At 34.8% G+C, this 10,805-nt stretch overlaps 1 protein-coding gene across 1 annotated transcript in view; it reads right to left on the bottom strand.

The window, feature by feature from the left end:
* LOC105617000 overlaps nt 1-740 on the bottom strand; it is a 2,827-nt gene extending 2,087 nt beyond the window's left edge. Inside the window, exon 1 of the mRNA XM_012198580.1 lies at nt 480-740. Within this exon, the coding sequence (XP_012053970.1) occupies nt 480-740 (261 nt within the window). The remainder of the gene's footprint in view (nt 1-479) is intronic.
* Nucleotides 741-10,805: the final 10,065 nt, after the last annotated feature.

The raw sequence follows: 10,805 nt of genomic DNA, 5'->3' as shown, positions 1-10,805 counted from the left end.
ACAATTCTTGTTTGTTGCTGCTTTTCTGTAAAGTTGGTAGTATTTTAAGTAAAAATTATTGAAGACTATTCAGCAATTTTTGATAATTAATATCTTGTTAATTATTGTATTTAAATTTAAATAGTAAGATATAGCAAAGCTTTAGTTGTGTTAGCCTATCTGCAATCTCAGTATATGATTTTGATAGGCTAACGCAATGAAAAATTTGCTGCTACAACCAAAAACTAATTGCAGCCATATAAAAATGCTATGCCATATTTTACTATCTAAATTATTGCAGCAACCTATCATTTTTTTCAGTGCATGCAACATTTTTTTCCGTGTAGTTTTTAAGAAAATAATTCCTTCGAGATCTTTCTCTCTTTTTTCTCTCGTATTTTTCCCTTATACTTTTTCTTTTTCTCTCGATGTGATATTCCTAGAATTCATTTTTATGTTGAATTCCGAATTGTTCGCATTCATGTGCTCGTATTGTTTACCTTTTCCTGGCTTTTGGACGGAACTCTAGTAGGTGTCTCTGGTCTTGATGAAATCGGTGTTAATTCAACTGACGCCGATTCGGCAGATGTTGCGAGACTGCTGATGCCACTAGATTCGCTTCCGGTACTTGGAGAAGTTCGCCCAGAATCGGACAAATTTCTCATATTTTGTTCACGTTCAATATTAAGAAGCTTCATGCTGAGGGCAGAAAAATGCTCTGGGTCTAGTCCGAATAAGGGTAGCGCTAACGTCAGTGCCATTTTTGCTTGGCGTTGTCCTCAGTGTTTCTCTTTGTAGTGAAGAGATGATCGACTGTCGATATATATCATAATTAGAATAGGCATGTAATATTTACAAGAATGAGATTAATCATCACATTAAAACGACCTCTGATCATTGACATTCTACTTCTATTTTTTGTTCACGTCAGCATTTTGCATGTATCCCGTTTAAATTGTTTAAAATAGAAAAAACGGACGTTCGTAGTTATATTGAAATCATGGAATTCTCAACCAACACTTTGCAGATTTACAAGATTTTTCTCTAAATCGCGTGATGAAACACTTGCGCGACATTTTTTGGTCAGAGGCAACGTTATTGACAAAAGAATCTTAGAATACGCGATGTATATCCACCTGTAAATTATTCGGAAGAAAATTGTTCCATTCGAGAAAAATTATTACGTTTTTTTAATTTTCTTGAGAATACACGCATTAAATCGAATGTGTATTTACTATTTTTTGCAATAAGATTTTACTTTCTTGTTAATGTATTACCTGATTATAATAAAAGTAATAGAACCACTTTAATCTTGCGAACCGTTACGATGTCAACCGACAACTGAAAGCGTCCTGCTTGTATATCCTGCTATACTATAATGTGATGATAAACACGACCTTCTAATGTTTCGAATAGCAAGTGACTAATCCCAGTTATATCATATTTTATTAGTATTTAATGTTAAATATTAAAAAGACGAAAAATCAATAGCAAATAATTTTTTTAAACGAAAGATTTTAAATGAATTAATAAAATACATAAATTTTGCGGTTTCTGTTTTATAATTAATCTATTATTTGAATTTAAAATTTGTTTGAAAAATTAAAAATTTTAATTAAAAATAAATTAAATTTGAAAAAAATATTAATAGAGACTGAATTCAAGGTTTTTTTTTATAGAAAAAACTGCTAAAGTGAGATATATAAAAGGATTAGCAAAAGTTCAGATGGTTCAAGCTTTTTTTTGCCTTTCTCTTGAAATTGTAAGTCTCCTATCATTTCTTGCATGGTATTATTCCATCATAAGTTGGGAAATCTCCTTTACCGACGAGGATGGTAAAGTCATTCTCTATTGGTATCAAGTTTGCTGTATGGGTCTATGGTACATGCAATTTCTCTCTTTAGCAAGAATGTTTGATCAACCGAAGTCTGCTTTACCGACTGCAATCATTTTTTCATATAACTTTTCTTACATATAATAATTATTACTAAAAAATTGTTTCTAAGTAATATTTACAAAATGATTTTATATACTTACAATTATAACAACTTGTAATAATAATTGTTTCGGTATCAAATATTGTAATAACTGAGATTCTTATCATATGATGTGACGCTGATAAATAATACATAGGAAACTGTAAGTCCTTATTAATTTCTTGTTTCGTGGATTTATTTACTCGAGATTCCGCTAGGATATTATTATATTGAACGTCTATTACTAAAATATATTAATTTTTATTATAATTTTATGATCCTAATGCATAATTTTCATATAAACTTTTTTTTTGACAGTATTTTTTATTTTTTGACACAAGACAGACTATAAAGATATGTTTAATTTAATATGTTTTCGTATATTGGACTGATTGAGCTTTCTCGCAAGTATACGTTTGAACATTACGTTCTTTATAAGACATATAAGAATACAGTTAAATCAGATGGTCCGATGCTACTCAGGGATCGTCGAGGAAGGAGATGTATATAGACGGATGATGCAGTGTCTGTACGAATCTGTTGTCCGAAATTGACGGCGAGGTTTTCGTTCTTAGTCTTTCAGCTATTATCTTGTGCGCACAGACTCCAGTGGATGCTCACCAAAAGTTATGAAGGTGGACGCCAGGACATCGTCGGGAAAGTTTAGTAGTCAACACTGTTAAATATTGTGGATATTTGCCTGCTCCTTTCTCTTTGGTCGAACTTCCATGCAACGGTCTATCTGTGGTGATGGACAGAGGAGAAGAGAAAGTGTGTCCCCTGCTGCAAAGGGAGATTTGATTTGTGCGGTAAGATTTCCAAAAAATCTGTTGTATACCACACAAATTTTATCGTAAACGAAAAAATGGGAGAAATATATGAAGGTGAGCCTTTAATCTCCAATACAGGGCTTTCCTTCTTCGTGATATTGCTGATATGGCTAACAATAATTACGCATCACGGGCGTGTATTATATATATATATATATATATATGTGTGTATATGGAGTCAAGAAAGAAACATTTTCAAGAAGAAGAACCACGATGATTGAGAGACGAAAAAAAATCATGCGTAGTTATCTATATATTTATTAATTGAATTGTCCTTTCTAAAAGAAGAGGAAGCAAGAATCAACTAATGATAATCCCCCCCCCCCATTGGCGTTGCATAGAAGAATTCTATAAAACGGGAAGGAAGGACTCACGATAATGGACTACCAGATGTAGATACTCTCTCTCTCAAGACTTCTCTCGAACCTTCCCGGATAGAGTTATCTTTCGAATAGAGTGGAATCAAAGCCGAGGAACGTTTTCCCGTAGTATGCTACGATGAGGCCGGTGATTGAGTTTCATATGAAGAGTGTTGGTAAATAGCGGCTGAGGATGTTTACGGAAATAATGGGCCCAATCCGAACATACTTCGTGCCGACTAGATGACAGATACAAGCACATTGAAGTCATAATATGTAAGACATTGGCTGTTTAGTGAAGAAACGGGATATCTAAATCTTTCCTACGATTCTTGCACGGATCTGAATGACTGAGTGTTCCATGGGATTCTTTGCGAACCTGACTTGGCTGTGAGAATATAAGAATGAACTGCTTGAAATCAGTTGGGATTTCTTGCGAACTGTAGTAGCACCGTCGACCATCATTTTGCACTGAAATATAAAAGTCTTTTTTGCTCCATATCTTAATTAGTTTTTGCATAAAATGACTTAAAGCATTTTTTAAAGCGAACTAATAATGATAAATTTAAATTATTAAATAGTGATAATATTAATGAATATATATCTACATCTGCACGGCATATCTAATAAAGATGCTAAATATTATTTTTCTCGCGATGCGAACGTTTACTAAAATTTTTCTGAATCAGTAAAATGAAAAATCAATCCTACTCAGAACGATCTTTTTACCAAAAACTTTATTAGCAATTTCCTTGCAATTATTTGAATATATGTAAATGAATATATATAAATAAAATATAAGATTTAATTTATTATGATAACAAATTAATTTAAAGACCGAACATAACAAATACAAAGAATATTATAAATAAGAATAAATATCTTAATAAAAATTATATGCCATTGAAAGCGGGACAAGTTTCGACTTAATTACAATCTTTATTAGCCGCAAGTTAATAACATATTACACGATTTATTAAAATGCGAACAGTTTACAGATACATTTAAAATTGAATGAACAGGAATGAAATACGAAGAGGATACTACATTCGTAAAATTTAATAATAACAAATATATTATATATATATATATATTATATATATATATATATATATAACAATTTTAAATATAATTTAAATTATATTATTAATTTTTTACATTTTGTGTTTTTTTTGTATTTTGTCTTTTATTTATTTTAAATTAATGTATTCAGAACCATGTTTAATCGATTATGTGTAATTTTATTCTTTACTGCTGATGAAGATTTTCAGTTATGTCGAAATTTATTTCCGTTTCTGGTTACACATCTTGGTATATAATTTTTATTAAAATACTTATATTTCTATATTTATAACATATTGGGTTGTCCGGAAAGTTCGTGCCGATTTTAAAAGAAAATTGAAACGCAGAAGATTTAAATTTTAGTATACATTTATTAAATTATATAGATTAGTCGGCACGAACTCTCCGGACAATCTAATATAAATTTTGTATTTGTTCATTTTCGGCTTTTAAATTAAATTTATTTGAATTTGATAAACATTAAACACTTTACATATTATCTCTACAATATTTTATCAGCAATATTATTAAATATTTTAGATATGCATACATATATACGCAATAGCAAAGATAATTGTAAATATAGAAATAAAAGTATATTAATTTTCTATATACCTTATTAATTCTTGTTGTATACATTTATATATATAGCTTAGAAAATATTTTATATTTATAAAAATTATAAAAATTAAATGCAACTGTGCAATGTTATAATGGAATTTCTGATGTGTTTGTGAAATTAGTATGATATTCTAAATATGAAAAAAAAAAAGATTGTTTCAGTAGCACTTGTCACAGTTCTATAGTTTCTTGTAAATATAAAAAAGCCACATTATATTAAAAACTAAATTAAAAAATCAACAGTCAGAACTCTTTAAAAATAATTGGAGAATGTTGGGGAATTCATACTAGAATTAATGAAAAATGATGACACAAGAATTGCGATAAATTATCAGCAAGACATTTTTTTTCTACATGTCAAGATGTCTTCTACATTTAAAATCTATTAAAATTGATAATTGTTGGAATTTTGTTTTTAAATTACGTACATTGATACAACTCGAGTAGTATTAACGGGAACTATAGAACTATGAAAAGTGTTACTGAAACTGTCATTATTTTTTGTATATTAATAGAATGGAGTATTAATTATTGGCATATCCGTTTTTGATATGCTTGTGACTTTGGTATCTTCTGATGTTTGTACCTACACTAGAATTCTATGTTACCGACAAACAAGTTCTGATTTCGAATATCGTCGTGTGCCGCTAGAGAGCCCTCCTTGACATACATTGAACCTTTTCGAAAGAGTTCAAGGACTTTTCACAAAAAAGATTAGTAGGGATACGGTTTTACTTTGAAACTTTATATCGATAAATACAAATATTTAAATTGTGTGTGTGTGTGTGTGTGTGTGTGTGTGTGTGTGTGTGTGTGTGTGTGTGTGTGTGTGTGTGTGTGTGTGTGTGTGTGTGTGTGTGTGTGTGTGTGTGTGTGTGTGTGTGTGTGTGTGTGTGTGTGTGTGTGTGTGTGTGTGTGTGTGTGTGTGTGTGTGTGTGTGTGTGTGTGTGTGTAATTACGTCCTTTTTATTTGCTTATATTATGCACATATCATATTATTTATATAAAAAGCTTTAAGTTAAATCTTTTAATAATAATGTGATATAGTTTACGTAATACTTTATCAGCCATATTTTTATATATTTTATTTTTTAGAACTCTACATCATGATTTTTCAAGGTTTTTTTAATTAATTACTTAATAACTTAACTATCAAATTATATAAAAAGATTTAAAAACATTTATGAGGATATTAAAACAATATTAAAGCATAAATAGAACAATAATATATAATAGTCATTTATTCAACTATTTTTTCATCGAAGAAGATATATATTCGTATTTCGAAAGTGCATATCGAGAGAAAAATTATCATTCATTATATATGTACACTGTAAAAAATAAAATGTTAATTTTCACTTAAAAACATTTAGTGGACTTTCATTTTTGTATTAATTTTAACATTTTTGCATGTTTCAGAAAGTCCACTAAACGTCTTTAAGTTAAATTTAACATTTTTATTTTTTACAGTGTATATACAACTATAGGGTGCAAATTATATACCGTATTTGTTTCTTGGGTGCGTTGTCAGGATATTTCTATGTTGTCAAGTATCTGATATATATACCGGGCGGACGTTACGCGCGGCATCGCATCGCATTGCATCGCGTCGCATCGCATCGCATCGCATCGCATCGCATCGCATCGCATCGCATCGCATCGCATCGTACGACCCATCCGGTGGCCCTAGCAACGCACATGCGCCCTTCTTGGACTCTCGCCTCTCTGGTTTCTCTCTCCGGATGGTTGGGGATTGGCCCGGAGTAACACCCCCTTATAATGGGTTCACCCGTCCGCGTCGAGTACTAGAGAGAAAGAGAGAAAGCTAGAGGGCAAGAGAGAAAGAGAAAGAAATAGAGAGAAAGAGAAGGATAAACAGAGATAGGTGAAGTGAGGGAGACCAAGGGAGAGATGTAATTCCATGGTAGCGAGAGAAGAGCGAGAGAATCGGACGAGAGCGAGAGACAGGGCCGTGCGCGAGAGGGATGAGGGCAACGGAAGCCATATTGATTTCCCTATGTTTCCCCGTGTTGTTACTATAGCGCCGGGCGAGGGTGCGAGTAGTAGGCAGGTACTACCCTCCTCGACAGCCACCCCGTTCTTCTAACTGTCGGTTGTCCGGCGAGAGAGACTGTGCTGTACCACGGCGCGGCTCGTCGTGCCGTATATTCTGTTCCCGATTTCCTCTCTTCTTCTTCACCCTTTTTCACATCTCTTTCCCTCGTTTCACTGTTTTTTCCTTGCGACCTTCTATCTCACGTACAAAGCCCACTATTTTCTCACTGTCTGTCGTCGAGTCGTCTGGACCGAGCGAGCGATTTTGAGCAATATGTTTTTGAAAGCACGTGATTTTACCGCGATATTACCGCGGAGTAGCATTTTCTTCGTTTAAATACTTGCACTCACAAACATATAATCTTGTATTTCATCTTATAAAATTTGAATTTGAAGTCGGATATTTTCAAAAAGCTTTAAAACATGAAAAGAAAAAACATCGAGGAACATAGTTTCCTTATCGAGAAAAATATTTATTTTATGTTTATAAAATATTTTTGTTAGCTGCGAGCGTCGCATTGTCGCGATAATTTGTAAAAGCGGGTTGCTAAAATTACAAATCAACGCTTTAACCTATTCTTTGTGCTGCAAGCACCGAAACATAAAATATCGCTGCGAGACACGATTCGCTCATTAACGACGGCGATCGTTCATCACTCGTGCCATAACATCGTTCGTGGTCATGCGTGAATCGGATGTAACGTACGTTTTCCCCTAACGCCGCGGAACGTTCCTCGACCAGAAGGTATCTAAGAGAATAACCTGGGTGGTCCGATATCAGCTGCGCAGCTTCCCAAACGCGCCACGCGTTTTCCTGCGCTTTCCTACAGTGTCCTAGTGCTCTTTCCCGTGGTCACGAAACGTGGAGAGAGAGTCGTGCTCGCCGTTGGAATGAGGGAGACGACGAATCGTGCGGTTGTTACCTAGTGATGCATGGCTCGGTAATAGCTACAATACAACCAGCTTACAAGAGGGGTTCCGCTACTATGCCGCTCTCAGCGACTTGAGATTTATTGCCTCCGGGTGGATCGCGGATTTCCAGATTCCCCGGTTTGCTCTTATAAATGACTCCTATTAATTGACCGCGCGATGGTAGACAAGGAAAAAGGGCCGCGCTCGACACCTGATCCATTCACGCGCGGAATAATTCTACGGAACAAGTAATAAATTATTTACATTCGCATCTAAAGATATTAGGGAAACATTTTGAGATACGTATGGAAGAGATATTTATGTGCTAATAGCTTAAGAATGTCTCTGGTAATCACGTCAGCCTTAAGAAATGAAAATTCTAGCAATTTTGTAATTTCGGTAATTTTACAATGTTAATTTAGTCGAAGGAATGCGTAAAGGAAGTAAAGACAGAAATAATCACGCTCGAGATGGATACAAGATTATTACTTTCAAATTCGTCGCGGTGTTCCGAGGTTCGCGTATTTGCACTCGACTCGTATATCCGCCTGTGATAAAAAAAAAAGAAATACAATTTACTTCTCGGCGTCAGACAGAATTTTCCGCAGTTGAAATTACCGCTTTCATCGGAGCCGCGGTCAATTTAGCCTGCAAACTTCCCGACACACGGGAGTTCGCCGGAGCGACAGTCGAGCTGAATGGCGACCTCCGCTCCGTGGGTGTTCCCCATCGTTTCTTTCTCGCTTTTTTTAACCTCGCTTTTCTCGCGCGACGCATGATCGTCCGGATTTTAAAGTGCCAATCAGAGGGGGTTGGAAAAGAAGAGAAAGCAAGGAAGAATATTCGATATCGTTGGACTCGTGCCACGGCCACGTGTCTGACGCGCGGGAACAATGAAAACTAGACACACTCGCTAGGCACTCGCCAGCACGAACACACAGCATCCCCGAGCGCGAGTAGCCCACCTATATAACGAGCGATCACAGTGCTATTAAACGCGTCCTAATGCACTTAATGACGAGTTCTCGTGCGAAGCGTGTGATCGGGAGGGTAGCGTGTGTGGGCTGCGTGTCAAAACACGCGTTTAAATCGCACGCGATTAGGTGTAAATTGAAGCCGGAGATATCGAAATCGAGTTTTCAACTCATCCCTTGACATCTCTGCGAAATTCAGCGTTTTATTTTGTAAACTAAAGCTAGAAATACAGAAAAAAATATAGGCAGTAAGACGTAAACAGTAAGTGAATTGGCCAATCACAATAGAGAATGAAAGACAATAATTTACGGCGGTCTATGATTAATCGGTTCGCTTTTGTACGAATTGACTAATTACAATCGAATTTGAGGGTATTGAGAATATTCAACTGTGATTAGTCAATTTTTACAACAGCAATCACTTGTAACTACTATTGCTTATGCAATTGTAGAATGGACTTTATTGTATTTCGTTTTTGTATATGCTATGGCATCTAATCTTCATGATGGAAGTAAGAACGCCATTGTCGTGGCGTTTTGAAACAAGAAATATAACAAAATGATGAATTATAACAAATATTCTTATATTCAAGAAAAACTGTAAGACTTTAAAAATGGATTTCTGTCCTTTAATGATTAATAGACATGTACGGTTAAGCACATTATCTAAGACAAAACGAAATAGATTGTTCCGTATACGTGAATACGTGCAATAAATAAATCCACATTAAGTTACACTCGCAGCGTTTTCTCCTCGCGATATTCAGATTATACTGAGCGGCAGCATATTTGTAGCTTTCCGAGGAGATCACGATTGCCGCGCGAGGTGTTTCGACTCGTGAAATTTATGTAAAATCATGCGGGCTTTTGTTCGTCGGTGTGATATGTGGACCACTAACGGTGTGTAATAATGTAAGACCGAAGGTCGCAGGTAGCAGACCGCCTCTCTCGCATCCTCATAACATGTAAAACACCGGGATTACGGGATAATGACTAGGAAGCGCTGGTGTTTGTAAACTTTACAGTTTGCCGATCCACCGTACATATCCAGCCTTGTCGGGTAGTTAGAGCGGTCAGGAATATGCGAATGAAAGTTCTGCATTCGCAGAGATTACAGCGCGATAACGTTGTGCTGCAGCGAATCGTGTAATCTAGAGATAGCAAATATATTTTTGGTTTTCATATAATAATGGTATGATGAAGTCGATAGTTTTTGGTTTGAATTGTATGTATGACGTGGAATTTTTGAAAATACTTTTTTATATAGAAATATGAAAAAGCCGTATATACAATTGTTGCATAAGAATGTTAAAAATCTTTATGGAATTTAATTTATAAAATACAACAGAGTGATAATTAAATGGATTAATGACTGTATGATACTACATGTTAAAAAATTCCATTTTTAGTATTCTACTCGAAAATCTTACTTTCGGTATATAAAAAAAAAAATAAATTTACTGCACATGTAACGTAAAAGCTTTTAAGCAGAACGCTGAGTTAATAATCGAGCTTGCGAGTTCGTTGAAAAAACGTACCGAGACAGCGGAGAGCTAATGAAACATCATGGTGGATCACGGGGTAGTGGTTCCCTCACGTAATTTCCACTGTCCGAAGATCGCGCCAGAGTGGACACAAGGGATTCTGCCATAGGGTCTACCACCCATGGCTTTAATATCGCTTTATTAACCCACTTTGGACGCGGACCCGATTTCTTGTCAGGATTTTGTCCCCTTGCGAAACCTTACATAACGTTGAATTGTTGGACCGAGTAGACGAACACGTGGCGAAGATTAATGTAATACATAAGTGACGCACAATCTTGTCGATTAATCTACTCAATAATTAATGGTTATTGACTTTTCGATTTAATATTTTAGATCAGACTTTAAAACCAAATTCCGATTAAAATAACATTTACTTAAAGTTTTGTTGAATCAAATTTCAGATTTATTTGTATCTTTTTGAAACTTGTCATGGTTTACTGAAGCGCAATTGCTTTATTTTACTTTCTATAATGTTAGATTATATTGTAAC

The sequence above is a fragment of the Atta cephalotes genome (genome assembly GCF_000143395.1).
Source record: "Atta cephalotes unplaced genomic scaffold scaffold00011, whole genome shotgun sequence".
Lineage (NCBI taxonomy): Eukaryota > Metazoa > Arthropoda > Insecta > Hymenoptera > Formicidae > Atta > Atta cephalotes.
The sequence above is the reverse complement of the archived record's forward strand: the minus strand, read 5'-3'. Positions and strand labels throughout refer to the sequence as shown.